The sequence below is a fragment of the Dreissena polymorpha genome, chromosome 4 (assembly GCF_020536995.1).
Source record: "Dreissena polymorpha isolate Duluth1 chromosome 4, UMN_Dpol_1.0, whole genome shotgun sequence".
Taxonomy (NCBI): Eukaryota; Metazoa; Mollusca; class Bivalvia; order Myida; family Dreissenidae; genus Dreissena; species Dreissena polymorpha.
Window position 1 is genome coordinate 41,385,811 of NC_068358.1, and position 27,844 is coordinate 41,413,654.

At 35.0% G+C, this 27,844-nt stretch overlaps 3 protein-coding genes and 1 long non-coding RNA gene across 12 annotated transcripts in view; 2 read left to right on the top strand and 2 right to left on the bottom strand.

Annotated features, from left to right (window-relative positions):
• LOC127879179 (uncharacterized) overlaps nt 1-17,710 on the top strand; it is a 299,024-nt gene extending 281,314 nt beyond the window's left edge. The window contains exon 2 of the long non-coding RNA XR_008048956.1: nt 17,004-17,710. This is a non-coding gene — a long non-coding RNA (uncharacterized LOC127879179). The remainder of the gene's footprint in view (nt 1-17,003) is intronic.
• LOC127879168 (uncharacterized) overlaps nt 1-17,710 on the top strand; it is a 33,643-nt gene extending 15,933 nt beyond the window's left edge. For all 3 annotated transcript variants that reach the window (XM_052425855.1, XM_052425854.1, XM_052425857.1), the window contains 6 exons: nt 4,109-4,147; nt 4,633-4,740; nt 6,162-6,188; nt 8,074-8,478; nt 10,707-10,805; nt 10,954-17,710. In XM_052425855.1, the coding sequence (XP_052281815.1) occupies nt 4,109-4,147; nt 4,633-4,740; nt 6,162-6,188; nt 8,074-8,478; nt 10,707-10,805; nt 10,954-11,420 (1,145 nt within the window). In that variant the 3' untranslated portion in view covers nt 11,421-17,710. The remainder of the gene's footprint in view (nt 1-4,108; nt 4,148-4,632; nt 4,741-6,161; nt 6,189-8,073; nt 8,479-10,706; nt 10,806-10,953) is intronic.
• The window catches only part of LOC127879175 (anaphase-promoting complex subunit 10-like), a 305,930-nt gene extending 280,473 nt beyond the window's left edge, over nt 1-25,457 (bottom strand). The window contains exons 1-4 of one of the 2 annotated variants that reach the window (XR_008048953.1): nt 25,253-25,457; nt 20,298-20,418; nt 19,636-19,798; nt 17,788-18,898 (exon numbers count right to left, since the gene is read on the bottom strand). Coding sequence is in view for 1 of the 2 variants with exons in the window: in XM_052425869.1 (XP_052281829.1) it covers nt 18,625-18,898; nt 19,636-19,798; nt 20,298-20,412 (552 nt within the window). In the remaining variant the exon portion in view is untranslated. Of the gene's footprint in view, nt 1-17,622; nt 18,899-19,635; nt 19,799-20,297; nt 20,419-25,252 lie in introns of those variants that run through there. The other variant, XM_052425869.1, reaches the window with a different exon arrangement.
• LOC127879166 (tyrosine-protein kinase JAK2-like) overlaps nt 1-27,844 on the bottom strand; it is a 487,084-nt gene that overhangs the window by 381,281 nt on the left and 77,959 nt on the right. The gene's annotated exons all lie outside the window — the stretch shown is intronic.

The following is a 27,844-nucleotide window of genomic DNA, read 5'->3' on the forward strand; positions in this document are numbered from 1 at the left end:
AAAATTCTGTCAAGCTTTTATTTATTCAAAACTGCACCCGCAGCCGAGCGCGGCATCCGATATGCGGTGCTCTTGTTTGATCTGGTCTCAATCCGCAAAGCCTTATACGTTCATATTTGTTATGTTGCATTATATGGAGGTCCTCTATTAATTAATGTTTGTTCAAATTATACCCCTGTGGTCACAAGTGGCCTTGTTCTAGGGGTCACCAGTTTCATATTTTTTTATGTACGGAAACCTTTAGAATTTTGTTGTCCCAAACTGCCAAAAACATAGCTTTCATAATTGGTATGTATTATCATCTAGGGGTTCTCAACAAAGTTTGTTCGGATTAGTTAGTTTAAACACTTATGTTTTAGCTTGATTGCATAGAAATCCATGGGCTTATTTGAAACGCGCTTAAGTGTGTTTCCTGGGACTAGAACCAGTACTTGGTATCTTTGGGGGAGACATAAAGAATGCTCCCACAGTGAAGATCGAACACATGACCTCCAGGTCACTAGGCGAATAAAGTATCTGGGGTCAAAGCTGACCAAGCACCAGGTGTAACTTTTTAACATAAACAAATTTGTAAGATCATCTCTGTATATAACAATTGATTGAAGTTGTTGATTAAAAAGACCATGCACTTGTGACACATTTTCTGTATAGACTTAATTAACAAAACTGGTGATTCTCTAGAGGGACAAGGCGAATATATGTGTAATCATAAGGCAGTGGTCCTCTTCAAGTTTGTTCACATTATGCCTCTAGGGTCAAATTGGCTGCACCCGTGTGGTGTGGTGTGCACCTGTGTGGTGTGGTGTGCACCTGTGTGGTGTGGTGTGCACCCGTGTGGTGTGCTGTGCACCTGTGAGGTGTGTTGTGCACCCGTGTGGTGTGGTGTGCACCCGTGTGGTGTGGTGTGCACCCGTGTGGTGTGGTGTGAATGTTTTGATAAACTAAAATACCACGATATGTTCTCATTATTCCACTGTAGTAGTTTAAAAACAAGTAGTTTTCAAATAAGCTTACCATAGGAAAGCCTGATAAATTTTAATTATCGCACCGATATTACTCAAATACTACTGTCAAGTATGTTGAACTAGTCCAAATAATTAGACGTAAGCTACCCCGCTTACGTCTAAACGGCTACCGTCGTTTTCCTATTGCAAATTGAGTTCAACTTAAACTTCAGTTTTTCTCGTTAAATCTTTGCTAATGCATAAAATTATCATTAATTAGACATAAATGTGAGCGATTACCTCTTAAATGTGTAAAAATTGTGCTTTTAAACCACTTATGTACATTTTTAAAAATAAACATACACAACACACGAAGTGTGTTTGTCGTTTATAGAATTACATTGAATTATCTTGAACGAAATTCTTTTTTGAATAGGTTACACATAACCAATTGTTGTTGTACAACAAACCACATCACTTTTTAGCTTTCTGTACTTTTTAATTAAATGAAACCTATATGTGTGTGTTAAAACTACCAGTTGTATCACGGAGTGTATATTGATAGGAGATGATTCGAGTATTTGACCTTACTGTAGTAAATTCAATCTTATGCAAAAACTATTCATTCGATTTTATTGGTTTATACGTTATCTTGTTGCTTATTAATTCCTCTTTCAAAAAATATACGTTTTAGTATACTCCCGTTGCTATTAATGGATTTATAGCGAGATAAACACAATAAATACACATTTTATGTTTTACCACCGCGCGTTTTACCGTGTTGTGGCTATCGATCTTGTACAATTAGCGTAAAGCGAAGCGCCGAGGTTATACATTTTGATGTACCCACTCACGTCTTTTGTTGAATTATAGTTTCATTTCTCGGTCGATTTTGACAAATTATATATCATTAGAAAGCTTACGTTCCGTAGTAAACAGATAAATAAACATATATTAAGTGTTTCTTCTGATTTCGACAGCCCGGCGAGTTATAACTTTAACTTTTGCAAATATCATACCGTATTGGAGTTTTAGAATCTAGATTTACGGTTGACATGTTCGTACTTAATACCAATTTGTAGCGTTTATATTTGGAGTTCAGTTTTAAAAATTACATCTTGCTTAGGAGAATAGAATTCTGTATACGATAGAAAAAAATTGTTTAAAAAAACGAAAGTAATTAAGGAATGAAGGCGGAAGAAAGTAGCGCGCGTTCCTAACGCACTGAACTGATGCTACGATCTTGGCGATTATGCTTTTGTTTAGAAACCAGCCATTGAATTCCTTTGCCATGATTATTATATTTTTGATGGAATATATTGTGGTATTTTGTTCACGAAACATATCAATAAAGCTTATTATAAATGAATCTTAACAAATTAACGATATCAGCTCTTGTTTATAACACAGAAAGGGTGATAACTTTATGATGAAACAGCTTTTATAGCGGATCCTCTCGATTTTATTCGGCTTTGCATGCATACTTGAAATAAAATGGGTGTCAAAAAAATTCATCGTTTGCTGTTAATTATCAACGAGGGACTTATGTATAATTATATGAAATGTTATTTACCTTAAATTATCAATTTATTAAAGATTCTTGAATATCACGGTCGGTGTTACGCATTTCGTATTTTGACATCAGGGCATCATGTCCAACTATTCAAAATCATATTTTTTTTCACTGGGACGATGACGGCTTAGATTTAGACAGGCAGACAGATAGTTTATTTAGACTTATACAACAGTACATCGTCTTCAACTCAAATATATAAATTATTTTTAGACGAATTGTTAGGTGATTACACATATAGCAGTGATGATTCTGAGAATGTTGCCATGTTTCTTATCCGTGTAATCTAGAGTCCGTGGTTTGAGCATTTTTATCGCGGTGTTCAATAAAAGATATCTCAATAATCTTGTTTATCGATAGATCTGTGGTTTTATTGCCCCTGTGTTCAGCACAAACCAATTATCTCTTTATGATCAGATACTGTGCCGACCAATACTAAATAGCACTATGGTGTCATACGCCACAGCAGGGACCTATACTTGTGATCATGGAGTCTTAGTGCAAGACTTAAAAAAGTATGTTGTTTCGCTTGCGGTTGTTAAAGCTAAAACGGGGCTTCCCAGCTGGCACAGCTGCAGATATTCGGATTTGAATACCTAAACTTATTCAGACCTTATTCTTAACCGTTGCGCGTTTTACGATATCGGATTTTAGGCGGGAATACAACTCAGTGAAACTATTCAATTTCTTATACAACATTAAGCATATTAACAGTTATTGAAATTAACAATATCAGCGACATCTTTTTAAAGACTAAAAACCTTTTCAAGTATCGAATTTAACATGTCAATAAAATATATTAATACCAAAAAAGGCTTCATTTAATTTTGTTCACATTAAACCTTTAAATGAAAGTGTCGCTTTAACCATTTTCCGTGTCTTATTTAGCCGCGAATCGTTTGCTAAAAACAGTTAACAAAAAGGGCTACACGTTCTAATTCTTAATGAAATACAAAAATAAGTATAACATAATTAATAACGTCCATAAACACACACGGCAAGACCAAAGTTTTAATGGAAAACTAATATGACATTCCACGTAAATTATTATTTTCGTCTAAATCGAATACTATATATAGAGAAACAATGTATTTATAACCGACCAATGAGGTAACATTATGCAACTTTCAATTTACACAGTGCTATATGGCAACAATATGGAATTTGAACAGTGGTAGTGTTTTAAGGTCTGGACTATCATTACTTGTAAGTCTGTATAAACATTTTTCTAATGCAATTAGTAAAATAATGTTTATATTTTATGTTTAATAATTTATTGCATGATTATTCTGTGCTGTTATATGAATTTGATGCCGTTAAAGCTTCCGACATGAATTCATGTCGGAACGATGCTATTGCTAAATAACGTTAAACGATATGAGGTCGATGTAAATCGACCTCATATTTATAGGAGTAATGTTGAACATGCCAAATAAGCAAAACAAGTGCACTGTGACAGATAATAGGGTGATAATTTTATATATCTTAATTATCATAAACATATGAGTAAATGTAACAAATATAAATTTATTTGTTCTTATTAATTTTTTCACATACAACGTGTGACATTTTGTATTATCCTTGTTTTCAGTATCTGAAGAGGTTTTGACAAGCATAGAGGCTGGTACAGGTAAATCAAAATTTAATGTCAAATTAATGACATGATAAGCATGTTTTGGGAGGCCAATTTTGATTTGAAGACGAATTTTTTTCATGAAAAATCTCGACTTCAGGATTATTTAAACCTGGTTGGTTTGGTGTTCCATCAATTTACGTAAAGTATACATCTCCATCTTTCAAATAAAACAAAGTTTTTCCACATTGTGTTCTTGGAGGTTGTGTAAAAACATTTTTAGAGTTATATTCATGTATAACTATTAATCTGACTATAAATTTTTGGTGAGCTTGGTGATTTATATTATTTATTGGGAATGGATTTTATCATTTTGGTTAAAGTTTGCAATACAAATGTGTGGTTTTTAAACATTATAAATTTAATCCAAGTAAATTTTAAAAAATGGTTTAGTGAATAACTAACAACAATAAAATTTATTCCGCATATGAAGTATACTTTTTCAATGATTTGCCTTAATATTCTTTTCTGTATCGTTGCAGCATCGATGGTACTCCCAATGGTTGGCATAGTTGCTGGAGTGATGGTGGTGGCTGTTGCAGTCATTTGTTCGATACGCTGCTTCATCTTCCATAGACGCAAAAAAGAAGGTAAACAAGTTGATGGTTTTGCCTTATTAAATAGTCGACAAACATACTTAAATCATAATTTTGGTTATTTTTAGTGCTGAAAATTGTACCATATTGTTCTCTGCTCTCGTAAATGATAACATATGGAAAGTAAGTGTTCCATAAGGCATATATTTTAGTGATTTAAGAAAATTCAGAGATCTCATTAAAATTCTGGTTGTTTGGAATCAAGAATAGGTGGCAGTTTTTGTGTGGGCTATAAATCAAAGATATGAACGTTCTATCATAATTGATAACAAATGTTATGTAAAAACTGGCAGTTAATAACAATCAACGCCCTTTTTGAAGCAAATCAAAAAACGATAGAAACTGATGGATGCTGGCTGATAATGTGCTTTGTATGGGTAAATAATATGGGAACATGAAAATTACTGTTTGGTGATTACTCTGACAGACAAACAGACGGACACAACCTGACAATATACGCATATCCCTTGAAATGGAAACTGCCTCAATAATACCATAATGAAATAGGAGCAGAAAAACTTGACACTATGCACAAGTCAACCTCATACAGACGCTACATTAAGTTTCATCATAATTTTCTTAGATTTTGAAGTGAATCCAAAAATCCATGAAAATGTATAAATTGTGATAAAAGGTCAATAACTTTTTGGAGTAGAACACATAAACAATAATTATGTCTCTGTTGGCCATATAAAGAGCTTCATCAGATTTGGTTGATTGGCTTTAATATATTGTATGGGAACAAAACATTTCATAGAAAATTACTTTATTGACCAGTAATCAATGTAAATCAGACCCATGAACAATATTTGGAACTGAACGAAATGATACTATTGGCATGTTCACATTATAATCATACTAAAATAGCAAACTTGAATCATAAGCTTCTTTGATCGTGTGCTGAAATGAAACACTCACTCGATAATGTCTCATTATTAATCAAAAGAAAATACATTCCTGAAAAATCAATGTAGTTGAATGAATGAACAATATGCACTTGTCCAGCCTTGTAATAACTAGTTCCAGAGGTCTTATTTAGAAACAAAAAAAAATGATTAAAAAAATGAAAATGTTATTATTCAGCATATAAAAATTCATTACACGGTGTTAAAATAAACAATATTATGTCATAATATTGTTTATTTGAACATCATGTATATATTTGTATATGCTATATAATAATTTTTTAAAAAGTCTTAAAATTTAATTCATCTCAAATCCTGCTCTATAAGTTGAACGGATATTTAATATTGAGATCACTTTTATTATCAATTTTTAAGTATTTGTTTAAAAAAAATTAACAACCCCAATACTGGTTGAAACTGCGCTGTTTTTTCCAATGTACACCCATGCCACATTCCAAAAGTGGGGAAAAACACTGTTATATGACGACAATGTTGTTAATTTTCTTTCAGATGAACGTGTACGAAATGGAGAACTTGGTAAGCTTTTCTTGCATTTTTAGCTCACCTGATTGCTCAGGTGAGCTTTTGTGATCGGTCTTTGTCAGTCCGTCCGTCGTCCACATTTGGTTTGTAAACACTCTAGAGGCCCAGTTCTTGTCTGATCTTCATGAAACTTGGTCAGAAGATTTGTCCCAATGATATCTCGATTGAGTTCGAAACTGGTCATGCTGGGTCAAATACTAAGTCACTAGGTCAAAAAAAAAGAAAAACTTTGTAAACACTGTAGAAGTCACATTTCATGGCCAATCTTCATGTAACTTTGTCAAAATGTTTGTCTCAATGATATGTTGGTTGAGTTCAAAAGTGGATCTGGTCCGTTGAAAAACATGGCCACCAGTGGGCGGGGCAGTTTTCCTTATTTGGCTATAGAGAAATCTTGTAAACACTCCAGAGGACACATTTCTTTTTCGATCTTTATGAAACTTGGTCAGAAGATTTGTCCCAATAATACCTCAATCGAGTTTGAAACTGGGTCATGCTGGGTCAAAAACTAGGTCACTAGGTCAAAAAAAGAAAAACCTTGTAAACACTGTAGAAGTATATATATTTCATGCCAAATCTTCATGTAACTTTGTCAAAATGTTTGTCTTAATGATATGTTGGTTGAGTTCAAAAGTGGTTCGGGTCCGTTGAAAAACATGGCCGCCAGTTGGCAGGGCAGTTTTCCTTATTTGGCTATAGAGAAACCTTGTAAACACTCAAGAGGCCACATTTCTTGGCCGATCTTCATGAAACTTGGTCAGAAGATTTGTCCCAATGATACCTCAATCGAGTTTTTACACTGGGTCATGCTGGGTCATAAACTAGGTCACTAGTAAAAAAAAAGAAAAATCTTGTAAACACTGTAGAAGTCACATTTCATGCCCAATCTTCATGTAACTTTGTCAAAATGTTTGTCTTCATGATATGTTGGTTGACTTCAAAAGTGGTTGCGGTCCGTTGAAAAACATGGCCGCCAGTGGGCAGGGCAGTTTTCCTTATTTGGCTGTAGAGAAACCTTGTATACACTCTACAGGCAACATTTCTTGTCTGATCTTCACGAAACTTAGTCAGAAGATTTGTCCCAATGATACCTCAATCGAGTTCGAAACCTGGTCATGCTGGGTCAAAAACTAGGTCACTAGGTAAAAAAAACAAAAAAAAATTGTAAACACTGTAGAAGTCACATTTCATGCCAAATCTTCATGTAACTTTGTCAAAATGTTTGTCTTAATGATATGTTGGTTCAGTTCAAAAGTGGATCTGGTCCGTTTAAAAACATGGCCACCAGTGGGCGGGGCAGTTTTCCTTATTTGGCTATAGAGAAACCTTGTATACACTCTACAGGCAACAATTCTTGTCTGATCTTCTCGAAACTTAGAAGATTTGTCCCAATGATACCTCGATCGAGTCCGAAACTTGGTCATGCTGGGTCAAAAACTAGGTCACTAGGTCAAAAAAAAACAAATTGTAAACACTGTAGAAGTCACATTTCATGCCCAATCTTCATGTAACTTTGTCAAAATGTTTGTCTTAATGATATGTTGGTTGAGTTCAAAAAGGTGAGCGAACTAGGGCCATCTTGGCCCTCTTGTTTTTTATACATTTTATCTCAACTACTGTAAACGTATAGAAATTCGTCGGTATGAAATTTCGTGGTTTGATAAAAAAACAACTAATTCGTTGACACGTAATTTCGTGGATTTCAAATAAAAACAACTAATTCATTTCGTGGATTTCAAATTTTAGGGGAAGACTGACCGTCATAATAATTAAACTTTAATTTAAACAACCAGAGTAATAACGAAGCATAATCTGCTAATCTGTGTTTAAGGTCCCCAAAATACACGTCTCTTTTTACTTGAATTGGCACTTATTGCAGCACAAATTAAAATGTCAGTAATGAACGGTAATGACAGCATCCATGCTGCATTGCAAGATGAGCATGAGACTGATTTAAAAACTTTAGACCATAGTGAAATCGGCGGACAAGACAAAAGTGCAAAGATGAGTCTATTGACAGGTAAAATTAATAATGTGACTTATAAAGACAAGCCTGCAAGCAAGTGCACAGTGAACAAGTGTTTCAATGGATCAAAGCATCACCAATCTAGAATGCAAGTTGATGATCAGACTGATGTAAAAACTTTAGACCCTAGTAAAAACAGTGGACCAGAAGCATGTGCAAGTTTTAGTCCATTGACAGGGAAAATTGATAACAACACTACTAAAGGCAAGCCTGCAAGCAAGTGCACATGGAGCAAGACTTTCAAAAGAACAAACAGTGGTATGTTTATTTTTAGCTCACCTGTAACGAAGTGACATGGTGAGCTTATGTGACCGTGTGATGTCCGGCGTCCGTTGTGTGTGCGTGCGTGTGTGCGTGCGTCCGTCCGTCAAAAGTTTGTTTGTGTAGACAGTAGAGGTCACAGTTTTCATCCATATGAAATTTGGTCAGAATGTTTATCTTGATGAAATCTGGGTTGGGATTGTATTTGGGTCATCTGGGGTCAAAAACTAGGTCACTAGGTCAAAAACAAGGTCAAATAATAGAAAAACTTGTGTAGACAATAGAGGTTGCAGTTTTCATCCAATCTTTATGAAATTTGGTCAGAATGTTTATCTTGATGAAATCTGGCTTGGGAATGTATTTCGATCATCTGGGGGTTAAAAACTAGGTCACTAGGTCAAAAACTAGGTCAAATAATAGAAAAACATTGTGTAGACAATGGAGATCGCAGTGTTCATCCAATCTTTATGAAATTTGGCCAGAATGTTTATCTTGATGAAATCTGGGTTGGGGTTGTATTTGGGTCATCTGAGGTCAAAAACTAGGTCACTTGGTCAAATAGTAGAAAAACCGTCCACAATTTGTTTGTGTAGACAGTAGAGGTCACAGTTTTCATCCAATCTTTATGAAATTTGGTCAGAATGTTTATCTTGATAAAATCTGGGTTGGGATCGTATTTGGGTCATCGGGGTTCAAAAACTAGGTCACTAGGTCAAAAACTAGCTCACTAGGTGAAATAATAGAAAAACCTTGTATAGACAATAGAGGTCGCATTTTTCATCCAATCTTTATGAAATTTGGTCAGACTCTTTATCTTGATGAAATCTAGGTTGGGATTGTATTTGGGTCATCATTAGTTAAAAACTAGGTCACTAGGTCAAATAATAGAAAAACCTTGTGTAGACAATAGAGGTCACAGTTTGCATCCAATCTTCGTGAAATTTGGTCAGAATGTTTGTCTTGATGAAATCTGGGTTGGGATTGTATTTGGGTCACCTGGGGCCAAAAACTAGGTCAATAGGTTAAATATTAGAAAAAAACCTTGTGTAGACAAAAGAGGTCACAGTTTTCATCCAATCTTTATGAAATTTGGTCAGAATGTTTTTCTTAATGAAAACTGGGTTGGGATTGTATTTGGTTAGTCAGGTGAGCGATTCAGGGCCATCATGGCCCTCTTGTTATATATTGAAATGCCAAATTCATGCCAAGATTTACAAGGAGGACAGATGTTATGTGTATCAATTTAACATAATTAAAAAGTATATTTCCACCAAATATGTGGGGCCCTTATTTGATTAGTATTTCTATTCCAAAACCAGTGCACCACTTGAGGTGAGGGAGTGAGAAGGCAAATTGCTTTCAGCTGTTCAAATTTGCTAACATGGACATGTTTGTGTCCCTAATCTTAAAATCACTTAGATTTTGTATTATGCAATCTATAGCAACTGTCCATAAAAACTAATAAACAAAAAAGAAATTAAAGCTTATTATTTACCCCATTTCTATATGACTAAAGCTATGAATTAGTCACACTAGAATTGGTTTGTTTGATATATCCAGAAGTTGTAAATTTTCCTTTAAATCTTTTAACATATTTCCTAATGCTTCCTGAGATAATTCATTAAAATCTTCTGCACTGCAATTTTAAGTTGACACTTCATGTCTGCATAGACTGGTATGCGTTTTCCAGCCAATTGTGTTTTGCTTATTGCAGGTCCGTCTACATTTTGTGTAAAAACACTTAAACATGTTTGAAGAAAAAACTGTGTTATTACCATGTATGATTTTATGAAATGAAACTTCATGAATCTTGTAAACAAAACACATTTGATTGTTCTGTTTGTGGTAAATTATTATTTAAAAAAATCCTTAAACTAGCAAGTGATCAAGGCTAATTATTAAAAAAGAAGCATGCTTGGGTAATAGATCAGTGTAATGCCTTAACCTACCTCATCCCCACCCTTTGAGAGACTTGTGCCCCCCTCTCACTGCATCCGGGCATATTATTCTATTATTTTTTATGTAATGTTATACAAATCTTTGCAACTTGGTCTTAACAGATTATCTTTATTTAAAAAAAATTCATATAAGATACTGTTCTATCTGAGGGTACATGTGATAGAACCCATGAGCGGGCTTGTTATTAATGATGTATTATTTGTTTTGTGCATTATCACTGACATTTATCAAAGAATTAGAAGTAATCAAGATTGTTTACATTTCAGAGCCAACCAGTTGCATAAAAATTCATTTCAAAATTGTGAATGGAAAACTGAAATGGGAAAAATGTCAGGATGTAAATGGAGTTTTTGAGATCCCATCAGGTAATACTTTAAAAGGAAATTAATTTAAATTGAAAAATGTCATACCTTATATTTTATACCAAATATAATTAATCAGTCTAAACAGAATTATCAAAGTAAAACATTTTGATTATCTTCTAGATATGTGTTTCGTTCTATAAATTCACAGTTGCTGAGGAGATCAGGATAAGTATAAACCCCCAAAAAGCAAATGGTTTGCGTGTGATAATGGAAGATAGACCAATAATTAAAGGAGAATATCAGGTTGGGGAGATGCAGTATGTAATTGACTCCAAAGAAATAGATTGCAGTGGAAAGTACTGCTGTAAATATAAACTACTCCCAAGCAAAGAAGAAAAGACTGAACGTTTTGAGTTAAAACATTTAATGAAAAAAGTGAATAATGATATTAACCAACCTGCAGATAAGTCTTATTATGCCCTACTAAATCTTGAATCGTTGGTGTCAAAAGAATCGGGTTTATCATCCATAAAGGGTGCAAAGTGTATTTCCAGTTACACTAGCCCTAAATCAACCAGTGATCCATGTAAATCATGGAAAACTCTATCTGGACCAAATTCTCTAGAAAGTGCCGAGGTGGAAGATGAAAAAATCCCATGTCTTACAAACAGCTAAAATACTGGTAATTGTACTTCGTTTCTTGAAAGAGCTTAAATTGTGGTTGTTGAATCCTCCTTCTACATTTCTTACTTCTGTCAGTTCATAAGAGTGAAATTTGTAAATGAATGGTTACGAAAAAATGGTGGAAAAAAAGATTGGGTTTGCAACTTGGAATGTCTGAGAATCCTTATTTTTATGCCCCCGGTAGGAGGGCATATAGTGATCTGTCCGTCTGTCTGTCCGTCTGTCCGTCTTTCCGTCACACTTTGCGTTTAGGTTTCGAAAAATGCTAATAACTTCTATGTCCCTTGAGATGTAACCTGCATATTTGGTATGCATGTGTATATGGACAAGGCCTTTCCATACGCACACAAATTTTGACCCCTGTGACCTTGACGTTGAACTTCGGGTCCGCGTTTAGGTTTCGAAAAATGCTCATAACTTCTATGTCCCTCGAGATATAACCTTCATATTTGGTATGCATGTGTATATGGACAAGGCCTTTCCATACGCACACAAATTTTGACCCCTGTGACCTTGACGTTGAACTTCGGGGCCGCGTTAAGGTTTCGAAATCTGTGTTTAGGTTTCGAAAAATACTCATTACTTCTATGTCCCTTGAGATATAACCTTCATATTTGGTATGCATGTGTATATGGACAAGGCCTTTCCATACGCACTAAAATTTTGACCCATGTGACCTTGACCTTGAACTTAGGGTCCGTGTTTAGGTTTCGAAATCTGCGTTTAGGTTTCGAAAAAAGCTCATAACTTCTATCAAGCGTTTATAGGCATAAGTCATCCAATGGTGACAGCTCTTGTTTTCTTTAAATTTTCTAAAACTTTTTTTGTTAAATGTTTCTTAAATTTTGATTTTGGATGCAGAATACCATGTCAATTGGAAATATTCAAAGAAAGAACATACAATTACAAGAGTTGTAAATCAGTTCTACAACTTCAAAAAGTTATGACATGATTTGCTTTTGACTCTCAAATGTTAGGTGACTGTTTCACTAAATATTTCAATTATTTGAAAAAATACATAAAATATAAACCATAAAACTTGGTAATGTATAATGAACAATATTTAATAAATAGGGATTTTCATCAGGAGAGAACTCCTGTATTGCCAATCTTATTCTTTATGATTAAATATTATTCAGATGCATAGGTGATGAGCGATGTGGCGGTTAGCTGAAGTGGTTTAATAAGTGATTTAATGACCACACATAAGAATGATAAAGATTTGTTCATTGCTTAAGTGGGCTCATCATTTCAATGACAGGATCTTCATGGTTGTTGCAATTGAAATGAAAATTATTGTTTATGGTTTGGAAAGGTGGATACTCGATCATCTGTATGTAATGCATGTTTTGATGTTATCAAACCAAGTTATCAAATATACCTAAACCTTGCATTTAACTTCATGGCTTCTCATATACACATGTAAATAAACACGCATTATAATGCATGCGATACCTATTTATGTGTTATTGTTGTACATATGACTTTAAGACAGAATAATGTAATATTTATGGTCTATTTATTAATTTTGAACATATTTTCTTAGAATAGTAACACAGCTAACAAATTTATGTATTGAATACAGTTGTGTTGAGAGTTGTTTATGAATGGAGCATATAAACTATTTTTAGGGTTAGGAAATCAACAATTTCATTGAAAATCTAGCTTTATCTGACAGCGTTAATTTAGTTTTTTTGTATTTTCCTTACATTTATATTGTTAAAGTATATGATTATGTCTGTCTCATTACATTGTTTTGTGAATAGCCATAATGAGATGTCTAAATGAATTTACATAAACTATCTTCAGATGCAAATGACATGTCAAGTGTGAAAACCTTATTTCTTATTTCAATGTCAAATTTACAGTGGACACATTTAGTTTCGGAATATTCCTCACAGTTTAGTCAAGTATCAGCCTGTCCACACTGCAGATAGACACTCTTTTACTTGAGTGTAATTTCATTTATTTGTTTCCTAATTAATTTAAAAGTAACAAAAATACGTGTGTCTATCCAATATTAACATATAAAACTATGCTACTCGTATCTCATATGTGCTATATTGTAATAAATTTTAAGTGGTTATCTGAAAAGGAATTGGTGTGTAAATAACCTGTTGTAATGTTAATAATTTTATGCAATACAGTTTTGTTTTCACTAAGCGGAGACGTTAGCATGAAGTGCTCAAGGTGAGCTATTGCGATCTCCCTATGTTCAGCGTCTTTTGTTGTGCGGCATGTGGTTTGTGTTGTCAACTTTTAGTGCTTTACCATTATACAGCCTAAATTTGCTTCAGAATATCAATGCAGTGTTTGAATCTCAGTCATGTACATTTTAAAACTAGGTTACCAGGACAAATCTTACAAAGTTCTTGTTATCACTATAAAAAAAGCGTATGTGACTCAATCTTGATGAGGCTACGTTTCAATGTTTATCTTGATATCTTCTAGGCTGAGTTAGAATCTTGGTCACGTGCGTCTAAACAATAGCTCACCGTGGAACCATTCTAGAGACCACATTGATTACTCAATCTTGATGAAACATGGTAAAAAAAATTGAATCTGGTTCACATGGGTCTAAACACTAATTTATCAGGTCAAATCTTAAAAAAACAATTGCTACCGCTTTAAAGGCCACATTTACAACTACTTTAATGAGATACAGTCAGAATGTTTGTCCTGGTAATATCTAGAAAGAGTTCCAATCTGGGTCATGTGCTTCAAAAAACAAGTTTCCCACAGTCAAATCTTAGAGAAAAAAACATGTCCCCATGGCCTAATTTATGACTCAAACTTGATGTAACTTTATCAGAATGTTTATATATTTACAATATGAATCTAAATCTTTGAATCTGTATTACTTGCGTCTCGAAACTAGGTTACCAGGCCAAATCTAAAAAAATATAACCTTTTGTGGGACTTCATTTATGACTCAATCTTGATGAAATTTAGTTGTTTTGTTTATTATTCAATTATATTTGTTAAAGCTTAATATAAATGTATTGTGTTTGCTATAATTTACATTTGTGTTCCTTATTGCTGATATTTCTACTTCAACCATGATCTGTTATTTAATGCCTCTTTATTATTATGTTGATGAGATTGTTCAGTATATTTTCCATCTGATTTTACCCATTATTTGTCTTGCACAAATTGACAAGAGTGGAGCCGTGGTCTTGTGGTAATTCTCTGACAAAAACCTCAGTGGTCACAGGTTTGATTGGCCTGCTCAACCTTATCCTTCTCCCTTTGGCATGAGACGTTGAACTGAGAGGCACTGTATTTGGTGCCTCATAGTTGATTTTGACAGGTGATAAAATAAAAATGTAAAATATATTGAACAAATGATTGCAAAGCAATATGTTCCCCTACCGGTGAAACTCCACCATTGTCAGTAAAAAAAAAAATATTTCACCGGAGGGGACATATGGTTTTCGCTCTGTGCATCTGTCTGTTTGTCACACTTTTTTTGATCCTGCGATAACTTTAAAAGTTCTTAATATTTTTTCATGAATCTTGAAACATGGATAGATGGCAATATGGAGATTATGCATGTCATTTCGTTTTGTGCCTATGTCAAAAATTCTGTTTGCTATGGCAACAAATAGACTATAAATACTGCTGAAAATGGTGGTTTTCTGGATCCAGCGATTACTTTAAAAGTTCTTAATATTTTTTCATGAAACTTGAAACATGGATAGATGGCAATATGGACATCATGCACGTCATTTCATTTTGTTCCTACGTCATAAAATATGGTTGCTATCGCAACAAATATACTAGAAATACTCCTGAAAATGGTGTTTTTCTGGATCCTGCGATAACTTTGAAAGTTTTTCATATTTTTTTCATGAAACTTGAAACATGGATAGGTTGCAATATGGACATTATGCACGTCATTTCATTGTGTTCCTACGTCAAAAATTTTGGTTGCTAAGGCAAAATATATAAAAAAAATCTGACAATGGAATTTCTGACAATGGTGTAGCCGGTAGGGGACACATATTGCTTGGTAATAGTCTTGTTAAAAGATATAAGATGTGAAATAATAATAATTGCTTAATGTCAAAAGGCGACTGTTGTTTATGGCATTCATTTATGTGCATATACAATACTGTTCAGGTAATGCTACTGTTCACATGTGTTGTGGAATGAAACCCATTATGTATTATTATACCGTCATTACTGGTAATGGGGGCTATATAGGAGTCACATTGTCAGTCCGTCGGTCGGTCTGTCCCGAAATTTCATCCGATCTTCAACAAACTTGGTCACAAGTTGTATCTTAATTATGTCTAGGTCAAGTTTGAATATGGGTCATGCCAGGTCAAAAACTAGGTCATGGGGTCACTTAGTGTGTTTTAAACCGAAAGTTTGTCCGCACCATAACTATGTCATTTATCCTTAGATTTTAAAATGACTTGGTACATTTGTTCACCATTATGCGACGGTGTGTCGTATGAAAAAAGTACGTTGATATCTCCAAGGTCAAGGTCACACTTGGGGTTCAAAGGTCAAATGCTTGTCTGGGCTATAACTTTGTAATTTATTGTGAGATTTTAAAATCTTTTGGCAAATTTGTTCATCATCAGTGGACGGTGTGTAAGGTTTCTTTTAGGGAAATGTCTCTTATTATTTTCACTAACGGTCTCGGGGAAACATTTCAAAATCTTGCACCGCTTACGAAAATCAAGTTGAATGTTCACAAATGTCAAAGAAATACATGTATCTGTATATTTTTATTTTAAGTCAAAACAGACTAGCGAGAAATCAACACTGAAAATGTTAATATACATCATAAGTGTCTGAGGATAGCAACTTCGATCCACTGTTTTTACAAATACAAAATCAGTAAGAAGCATGTTAGTTCATTTGCATTTGTAAAACTATAAGCCTACTGCAATACACGTTTTCATCTTAAACGAACTAAGCTTACCAGAAACTTTATTGATTTCCACAATAACATGACTGGTCAGAACATGATAAAGAGAGCCTTCCAGACCAGTAATAAACACCGCTGATTAAATGGATTTAAAAGCAACTAATTGTACTCATATCCATAACGGTTAACGGGACAGCATCAGCTACCGCGCAATAACAACTCGCCCCTTGTCGGAAAAAGATCGATCTCACCGAATCTGCAAACCAAATCCAAGCAAGCCCCGGCACATTAGAGTCAAATTAACGTCGTAAAGAGCTAGAAAAAGCACTACCTAAGCCGATCGAAACTGAAAGACACTGGCTATAAGAACACGTTCGGCAATGAGGACCTAACTTCCAAGGAAGCTCCCTGTGAAATTCGGTCGCCTACTTGGTGCATTGTCATCCGACGCTAACATTCTAGTCGAGGACTCGAAAATCAAAATTCATTAAGTTAACAATATTGACGACTTAGTCATACTGATCTTACAGCACGTAACGTTGACTCATAAATTCGTATAAAAACAAATTACAAGGTATCGACGATCTTATATTAGTTAATAAGTGTAGCGCAAGGCCGACTTCATGAGGCCGCCACCGAGCGCTATGTGCGCGACCTCACAAACAGGAAGTGCCTTCCTAAGTCCTCGAAAGGTCATCTTCTGACCAAGTTTCATGAAGATAGGACAGTAAATGTGGCCTCTAGAGTGTTAACACGATTTTACTAAAGCTATTTAAGGAAAAATGCCCCGCCCCTTGGAAGCCATGTTTTTCAAGCAAACATATTTATTTTCGAATTCATCCAAGATATCATTAAGACCAATCTTCTGAGCGAATTTCATGAAGATTGGACAATAAATGTGGCCTCTAGAGTGTTAACAAGGTTTTACTATAGCCATTTATAGCCATATAAGGAAAAATGCCCCGCCCCTGGTGGCCATGTTTTTTAAGCAACCAAAACCATTTTCGAACTCATCCAAGATATCATTGGGACAAATCTTCTGACCAAGTTTCGTGATGATCGGAAAATAAATGTGACCTCTAGAGAGTTAACAAGGCAAATGTTGACGCCTCAAAACGGACGACGGACAAAAGGCGATCACAAAAGCTCACCATGAACACTTGAGCTAATAAAAAATAGAATGGAAAAATAATAATACTGAACATTGAGGCCATGCTTAATAATGCAACCAAAAGGCAAGGCAGTAGATTCAAAACAGAAAAAGTTAACTTATAGTACCTACAATCATATATTAAAATAATCAACACTGTATACTTGTAAGTATATATTTAATACCAAATACGAACACATAAAAAACAGTTACATTGTATTTTATTGCTGAAATAAATAATTATATGAACCAGAAACCTTATGTTATTTGTAAACACATACTTTTTAAATGGTGCCTCATTCATGCACCTGTATGTCTACCTATACCTTCTATAAAAACACATATGTGGAAAGAAATATCTTCATTTTAATAGCAACACTAACAAAACATTATAACAGTATCAGCATTATTTTTAAGGTATCTTTCATTTAGTTTAAAGTTTAAACCTATTTATTTTAGATTGATTGCATAGAAAGCCTAAGGCTAATTTTAAACGCTCTCGAGTCTAGTTCCTGGGCCTAGAACCAGTACTTGGTGTCTATGGGGAAGATCTAAAGAATGCTCCCACTGTGGGGATCGAACCCATAACCTCCCAGTCGCTAGGCGGACACCATATCATCTACGCCACGGCAATGCCCATACAGCTACTTTATTTAAAGGGGTTGCAGCTACCCATTAATCCAAATTTTGTTTTAAATCAATAGTGCACATAAAGACTGAGTAGCCAAAATACAATCTTATTCTCTATAAAGGAGTTACATTCATGTACACAAAATAATACCAGGAACATTTCAGTGTATCCTTAAGTAAATTAAAAGATCTCAATCGCTCAAAGCAAGATATCCTAAACAGCAGTACAAGACATAAACCACAACTTTTTTAGGACGCTTGTCATCTCAAGACAATAACTTAAACTAAATAATACCTGATGAAATGTTTAACCACACCTTCTACACGTATTTCACATGCTCTGATTTGAGATTCACCCAGGCATAGAATCCACACATGAAAACACTTCTAATACAAGAGAATGGTGCACTGATAGCTACTTCCACTTAACTACCCAGAATGCAGGCTGAGGTATGAATATGAACCTAAAGTTTCTAATACAAAAATGATCAAGATACCAGATTTTCCCACTCGATCCAAAAACGGAAAAAGGATTATCTTAAAATTGATTTCATATTAAAGTCTATGCTGGTGAACAGTGGAAGCTTGGAGGTCTGTACAGGTGCCCTGATCTTGATCCTGCGGACGTGAGTGTCGCGCCCGTTCTGATGGTTGGACAGCACAGCAATCTGTATCATGAAGGCTCGTACTGGCTTGCCACTCGTGAGGTCTTTCAGGGGGACACATATCCAGCCAATGGGCTCATTGAGCTCAATCTGTTCCACCTCGACTAAGTCGTTGAAATGGCTGCCTGCTCGTATGGAGATCCTGAAGGGTGTAATGTGAATATCATCGCACATGCTTAAACAATGACAACCATGTGACAGCATAAGATAAAGTGTTATAATATTAAAATATTGTTCCTAATGAAGGCCTGTGATCAAAACTTAAAATTAAATTAAAGTGAAATTACAATGACATAAAATGATTTTGTATTAATTTTATTTCATTTTAAATTCACTTTACTTAATCCTTTGACCAATGTTGTTTTGTTTTTTTTAAATAAAATAGTGGTAATGTTCTTCTTGCTTTATTTAGAAGTAAAACAATAAGTTAAATCTGAAAAACTAACCCTATCAGTTGGACATTTCCATTTGAGATTGCATGTACATGTAACTAAATGGTCAGTCGGTGCTTACAGGATAAGCAAAAGTTCTAGTGTCTTTTTATATTCAAACCTATACTTCTTCATTTATGATTCTCTTTTCAAAAGAACTACCTCATTGGTCATTACTTTGCATGTAAAAGTTATCCAACCATTCAGAACTTGTGTTTCAGAATAAGAACATCTCCATCACTCAATTGTGGAGGTATGACAATGCCACTGCCCAATTAAGGAAGGATACTTAGCAACACTAATTTTGCTTTTACAAAATGTTAATGATTTTTTTTTTACTTTTTCGTCAATCTTGACTAAAAAACTTTGAGCAAAGGGGGGCCTTACTTGGGATACCATCATGATAGCATATGCATTTTAAATTCAATCACCAAAAAGGCCGGTGTACTTGTTTGGTGTGTAGCTTTCATCAGCCTTGTAGTCTGTATAGATACACACATCTTGTATAGTTGTCTTCCTGCGGAACTGTATGTTCACGAGATGGGGCTGGGGGCCGTCAGATTGCCAGTACGTCTCAAAAGAACTGTCCCTTAGCTGTTCTACACCAAAACCTGCAGAATATATACACCAGAGATGGAAGATGTAATAAGATACATGTACTGTCATAATATCTCATATTCAAAATAAGTGTTTTGTATTAATATATATTACATGTATTATCTATTATTAGTTTCATATGTATAGTTTTACTTTACGATAAAATCCGCAGAGGGTCAGTAGTAAGACGTTGGATTATTGCAACTACAATGATCCCATATCAACATCAGTTAGAGAAGTTAGTCCTGTACTGGAAAACAGGGCTTAATGCATGTGCAAAAAGTATCGTCCCAGATTAATGTTAGCAGTCTGCACAGGCTTTTCAGTGACAACACTTTCCGCCTAAGCTTGATGAATGCTATAAAGAAACTTTTTTTACCAAAAAATAACATAAAAGCGGAAAGAGGACTGTACAAGGTAATCTGGGACAAAGCTTTACTCACATTCATAATGAAATGTTTCCCTGACTCAAATGACTCAAATAATGAATGTTCATAGAAGAAAATGCTTTACCAGGTTTGCAAGAGGACAAAGACCACACCGCCTGGTTGCCAACCTCTCGTAAGAGACCATCTTTCTCTTCCTTAAATACGTCTAGCTCCTGGCTTGCAGTAAACTTGGTAGCCATTCACACCTTAAGGAAACAAACATAATTGTAAAACATGAATTTGTAAACAAATGCAGGTAAAAGATTCAATTGCTAAGGTGTCAAGGTGAACATAATAAAAATCATGTAGCAACAATACTGGCAAAGGATAACATTCCAACATGATATTCGTCTTCAACATAGTTTTAATATTTTACTGTGAAAATAAAGATCCTAATCCTGGCATAAAAATAAAGGCAAAGAAGACATGAAAAAGGTGCTCTCCACATTTGACACTCTTGGTGAAAATTGCCCATATAAAAGTTGCACAGATTTTGCTAGATGCTAGCCTACTCCTAATTATTGTTTTAATGTTATAACTATTTTTAAACAAATTATCTATTAAAACTCTTTAAGTTTTCCATATTCTTTTAGGGAATAATCTAGAATTTACTATCTATGGGTCCCTGAACTCGCAGATTTTAGACCAATGAGTCCCAGGCCAAAATTATTGAGTCCACCTTGAAAAAGAATACGTCCCAAATTTTGCAAGATACCAAGTAGTGAAGAAAATATTTCTTAATCACACTAGCTCAATAACTATACTTGCATTAAACTTTTAATTATCTCAAAAACTTGTTGAAACCAACAAAACAAATTCAGAGTTATCACTATAATGTTTGCCTTCACATAGGATTTAACATTATCTGTTACATGAATGTAACCTGTTACAACATTTCAACTTTACTCAAATCAATCATAATATTTTTGTTAACATCTGAATTGTGAGCTTGATAATATTATTGTTTACGTCCGAATTGCGAGCCGTTGGCCTACCATTATTAAAGTTTAGATTTTTTTGTTTTGGATTAAGCTTCAACACCTTATTTCGGAGGCATTTTTTCTGAATTATTTATGACTAAGTTACACAAAGTTAAAGCAGGTTTTCATCCGGGGACTCTAGAAAATATCATAACACATTCTATATAAAAGGTCGATTCTAATTGGTTCGTATTATACAGCAGCAGCTCGACTAGAGCCAAGCAAAAGACTTGTTGGAGTATTCAAGCCTCATTCGGTTAAACTCAGCAATCATTGCTACACTCTTGACTCGTACACAAGATGGTTCATACTTATCGTGATTCGCGTATGCGTTAACGGATACAGTTCAGTAATGCGTCCGAGTGGACGCACATATTTCAAAACGATGCGTCTATTTCCAGGGTTTTTTTTTGGCCCGATTTTAAAGCCGAAATTCTGCTATGTTCCCAAACCCAAAAAGAATACTTTTTTCCCAAAATGTGGCAAAAAATTCCCAATTTCCAAAAAGAAAATGAAGTCTACATGTAATGCGTATTTGATCTCAATTTCAATTCAATTACATCTAACAAATTATTATATGATTTTGTTCTTTTAATTTGAATGATTATAAAGAGTTATATCAAATTTAGTATTTCCCTAATCAATGGACTTTTCATGTGGAAAAAAAGGCTTATGAATTTATTTTCCCAATTTCATGAAAATGCCGATAAAATTCCCAATTCCAAAGCCATGGGCTATCTTCGCTAAAAGTGGAAAAAAACCTGCTATTTCGATATTTGTGCGTCATAGATGCGGGACGCACATGCAAATTATTCCCTGTTGTTCTGTGTAATGTGAAAAATATGAAACTTGCATACTACTGAAAATTGCCTGATTTTGTGTGCTGTTTCCTTATACAATATCAATTTATAATGTCATCGTTCAGGTATCAAAAACACTAGACTAAATATTAGTTGTCAGTACAGTATAATATGTCCCAAAAGCATACATAAAATCTTACAAAACAATTTAAGTAAGCAGGTGTCCTTCTTGTTCAGTGAGAACCATTAAAAGTATTGAAATGGAAGCCCCCTCTCCATCATTCCCAAGTTGTGCCCCCCAAAAGGTCTTGTGGTAATAACGTTGACCTTGAGCTGAATTTGAACAACGCACACTACATAAAAAATTTCTGTAACTATGCAAACAAAAACATTACTTAAGCATTAAAATTTAAAGCGAAAAAATAATCACTGTTAACCAGGGCTCAACATTAACCTAAAAACCAACTTGCCCTGCCGGGCAAGTACTTAGAAAATCTACTTGCGCTGAACGTAAAGCCACTTGCCCAAACATGAAATATCACATTAACTGTAAACCTCATATATTTTTTAATGAAGATCAAAATGATACACCATAAAACCTTTTTTTATTTTGCACATTTAACAAAATGATTACAGCAATTAAAGTCTAACTAAAGTCTAAATGTAAATTTGTGCCAATGTTTGATTATTAATGTAATAATTAGTCTCTCCTCCACGTCTTTGTCAGCAAACACAGGTCCTCAACCATTCAAACTCACTTTTCCATTGTGATAAAAAGTTGCGTTTTCGCTTCTATTCGTACTTTTTGACCATTTCGGATGATTTTTCTATACATTTTTTATTGCACTTTGCAGACTTGCAGTAACTTATTATGCCGAAGTTAAATAAACTAGACATTTCTCGTCTGCTAACAATACTGTAAACAACACATGAACCGTAACAAAATGTCAATTGACATAAAGCAAAAGATTGTTGAAAATGTATGTCGAAAAATATGAAATATATATATACCGAAGCTATTTGTTGTTGTTTTTATATAGTTAAATAATTTTAGTAGTTTTCTATGTGACTGAAACACCAACGATGTTATTTGTAACTAAATAGTAATGAAAAAGATAAACATAATAGCATTTGAAAGCCAATGTTTGGAATCCCAAGCCATTTATGGCGTTTCTAAAAATAAGTTTGGAAATGCATGCGCACCATGTGTAGTTAGTTCGGACCTCCCCAAACAACAGTCGCCGAGGTAAATTCGTGCATTAGGATAATCGTTCGTGATTATTTGTACCATTTAACCACAGAAAAACACATTTTTCTTTGTTCTTTTTTACACTTGCCCGTGCGGACAACTAGATTATAAAAAAACTTGCCTGAACCAAACTTTTACTTGCCAGGGGCAATCGGACAACCATTAATGTTGAGCCCTGTTATCCCAATGGGTTGCTGAGAGATGCAATGCGCCGTCTATTTCCAAAGGTTCAAAATTTAATTACAAATGCAGGGGCTAAGGAACATTGAATCTGCAAAAACTTATCAACATTGACATGTCTGTCAACAAGAATACTGTGTTGAAACACCGTCATATTTTTTAAGGTGTATGCAAAGAATAACGCCCATAAGTGGTCATTCAGTTAAATTTAACGTGTTTTGAATTTTATTAATTGCTTTTCTCAATTTGTTATGAATGTCGTCAGTTTGGGGTAGCCCACTGATCAATTGGGAGAACGTCGGTTGTGTTTATGAAGGGGTGCATACGCATACATGCCATAATTTTTTAGGTCCAACGCGGGACATTCCATAAAAAATTGTCGGGACATTTGACCAAAAAGCAGGACACCTAAAACGATCTATCATTCCACCTTTACTATAGTCAGTATATAGTACTAACAAAAACTCTTGATACTTTTATTCAAGACATAAAACATCTGATATGAAGCATGAAATCTAAAACATAACAATAACAGTTTTATTAAATAAGACAATAGCAAACAACGAAGATAATATTCATCTGTTTAAGAGTACAAAATCTAGAACATTACGACAACAATACTCATTATATAAATTTCAATGGCAAACATTAACGCAGGGGAGGCTATCCAGTTGACTGAAAGTACGGGTTACAGTACACTATCTACCGAACAGTTACATCAGTTACACGCGGCCGTACACATTTCCGTATTTTGTTTTCTTCCTATATACACAGATTAAACTGAATGGTGAATTGTCAGGCGCTGTATTGGGGTAGTGTCAAACTGTCATGAATAACAACACGTTGTTTTTATTACAATAACACAAGACAAGATGGGTAACTCTTTTACTGTTTGTTGCGATGTTTTTTAAGCATGTGTCCATGCGCAGTTTATTACTTGTCAATTGTCGCGGCTTAATTGGAGTAGGGTCAAACTGTCATGCATAGCACCTCGTTGTTTTTAGCCTAATTGGAGTAGGGTCAAACTGTCATGCATAGCACCTCGCTGTTTTTATTACAATTACACTAGACAGGATGGGTATCACTTATTGGACTGTTTGTTGCAATTTTGGTATATTGCACATTCGGAATATCCCGCTATATTGGAACTAAACATTGAATGTAAAAGACTCATTAATGACGTAGAGTTCATTTTACAAAACAATTGTTTTTTAAACCGTTTCAAACAAATACAAAATAAACACATTTTCAACATTTATTTAATTATAATAAAACTATCGATAGCAATAAGCGACCACTATCTTGCAGACCACCATGGTGTGAATGCCTGATGAAATCAATAATTAGCCGATAAATCGCTGATAAGGTGTCATAAACAACACTGGTACACACGATAAGTAGAATCGGATTGTTAATTGGGGGGCAATAAAGGGATTAGCGGTGTTAAGTGTTAGCGAAACAGAGCTTGAATAGCGACTTTTATTGGGAACCTATACACCTTACATCGTATTTTACGAATGTCGGGACAAATCGTCTCATGGCGGGACGGCAGGACAAAGGGCCCAAAAGCGGGACTGTCCCGCCGAGATCGGGACGTATGGCATGTATGTGCATACGGCCTCCCAGAGACATCACAGCAAAAATTATCAAAGGCTCTGGGAGCCCATTTATATTTACTAAATAAGCCCCCCTCCCTCTCTAGATACAGGAAAATTAAGAACAATATGAAAAAGTAGTTTAACAATATAAAGGAGTCAATCTGCTGAAAGGAGCAGCAATTACATCTCTGAATAAGGATATAAAAATTAAAAAGGCATGTCCGGATACTTACAACGTCCGATTATAGTTCACATGTAGATTCTTCAAAATGTAAACCGTCTGCGAGTTATAATTCTCTATATACCCACAAAACTTACTGTATAAAACACTTAACGTGAGATAATATGAAACATTAACTTTCACTATTGACAGTGCAATTTAACTGAGTTGACCAATAACAGTTTGTAAGTTAATGTTTGTTGTTGTTGTTTAATCGCTTTAGGACAAACCGGTAAACTAATACAATATGTCAAAACGGTTTATTTTCCGATGCTAAGACATAATTATGGGTTGCTTCCTATATCACGTTCGCAAATTTCGGGAATCAGACAACGCTTATATTTGACAACACTTTTTTGAATGACAATGCAAAAAGGTGTTATGTTTTGCATGTTACATTTAATAATGGCCCTTAACCAAGTTTGTGTCGACATTGTGACCGTTTACGGGCTTTTTTGGTTCCATCAAACGATTACTGTGAAAACTTTTTTTATCTGAAATTGCCAGGCCTAGACATTTGTTATTTGGCTATTAACACAATGTGGTGGTTCTCGACCAATTACGTTAAAATCATGCCAAATGGGGTAAACATTAGCAATGGGAGTTGCTTGTTTTAAACACAGTGGACACCTTAAAAACTTTTCACCTGAAATCGCAACGGCTAATGGGTTTGGTATTTGGCATGTAACATGGTCCACTATGAAGGTATTCAAAAGATGCCTCAGGGATTAACATTATCCGGCTGTAAGAGTTACTTGTTACCCTTATATTTAACAGTGAACACTTTATAAATCTCACATAAAACCGCAAGGCTGATATATTTCGTATTAAGCATGACGTACATAATGGCGACTGCCAAGCCTTTTCCAAAGCCATATCGGACGAGTCATATATCGCATGATATCAAAAGTCATCAGTCATATATGCTTATTATGCCAATGGTTTTCATTGAAAAAAGTATGTTTTACGATTACGCCATTTAATCTATTAACACATACAGACAGCAAACTGCAGACTACATGAACGTTTCAGTTCATAAGTATGACATTTTAAAACTCAGCAACAACACAAAATAAACAATGCTGTGTTTTTGTTTTATTTAATTGTAATTAAACGATCTTCAAATAACAAGATTAAACATACAACGATTACTGCGGTTACGCAATGGTAGCTATATGTGATCACAGCCGAGTCACAGTCGTCGAGCTTATCAGACATGTGTCAGCGCATACAGTGATATCTCGACTGTAGATATCAATTTCTGAGTGTTATGTTATTCAAAATATTATGCTTGGCGACCCCTTATTTATTCTCTGTGACACGATTGACATGAGCTTGCACCATCGGCGAAGAAGTTCAAATTGAATATGTCATTGGTGACGGTGTGGGGCGTCCACGACACGGTGTTGCCTCCGACTGCGCTGCATCACTCCTCATTGCTCATATTCACTAGGAACGCGTCAATACACTGACCCGTCGACTGTTTCACGGAAGCCCAACTCACACCGCCACAAAAAAGACAAATGTGGCTTTTTTTATATTTTTTACTTTAGCTTTTCTACGACGAACATTGTTGCATCAATATATGTTCGTTAAATATTGTGCAATGTATGAGTGTTTGCCTAGTATGTAATATACAAATTAAAAGAAATAGAGGTGTTTACAAATAAGTTTACATAACTTCATTGACTTTAAGAAAGCTTTGACCGCGTGTGGCATGATGGCCTATGGCTTGTTATGAGAGGATTTAACATTGACGAAGGACTGGTGCTGGTAATAAGGAATCGGCTGTTATTAAGGTTGCTAGTTAATAGCAGCAGCTGTTGTGCTGCGCGCATGTATGTGTGTATTTCGGAGTTCATTTACAGACCCAGCAGCGTCTTCGCGAATGGATCTATTGGCTGATCTGCCCCTGTGTCAGGAGTGCTGTGTCACGCGATTTAAGTGTAACAAGCAGTGGACTTATTTCGATATTTTCAAAACACCACTATTAACCATAGTTGTTCTTTTGAACAACTACAATATACTTTTCCACACCATTAACTCATTCTCGACGCGGATGCGGGTTGAGTGTGAGTTGGCAAACTGTAGTACCCTGCACACCGATTTTCAAAAAAACAACAACACTATTTACATAAGTTGCTCTTGTGAACAACTAAAATGATATTATAGTAGTTCGAATAGCATTTAGCAATTTACAAAGGAGTGTCTATTTGTTTGTACACATGTAATATGGTATAATTAGTTTGACGTCCTAGTGATTTATTTGTATAACATAAACGTAATTAAATACATAATGAATATGGAGCACCTGAGGTTTTATCGTTGCATTATTGCAGAAACACGTGCATTAGTGAAGTGCGAACCTAAAACACCAGTCCCATATAGATGCAGGATCAACACGGATCATTTCCAACACGATGCGGCATGTGAACCGTGTAGCCGCCATGGCTACATGCATGGCCTATAACGTCCGGGAATATCCCCGGGGCTCTTGGAGGACGACACGGCAATTTTGGGAAGTTCCGTGTTAATCCGTTTCGATGGAAGCATCCCGGATTATTAGGAAATGTCCGTGTTGCTGCCGTGTTGGGTCAGGGGACAG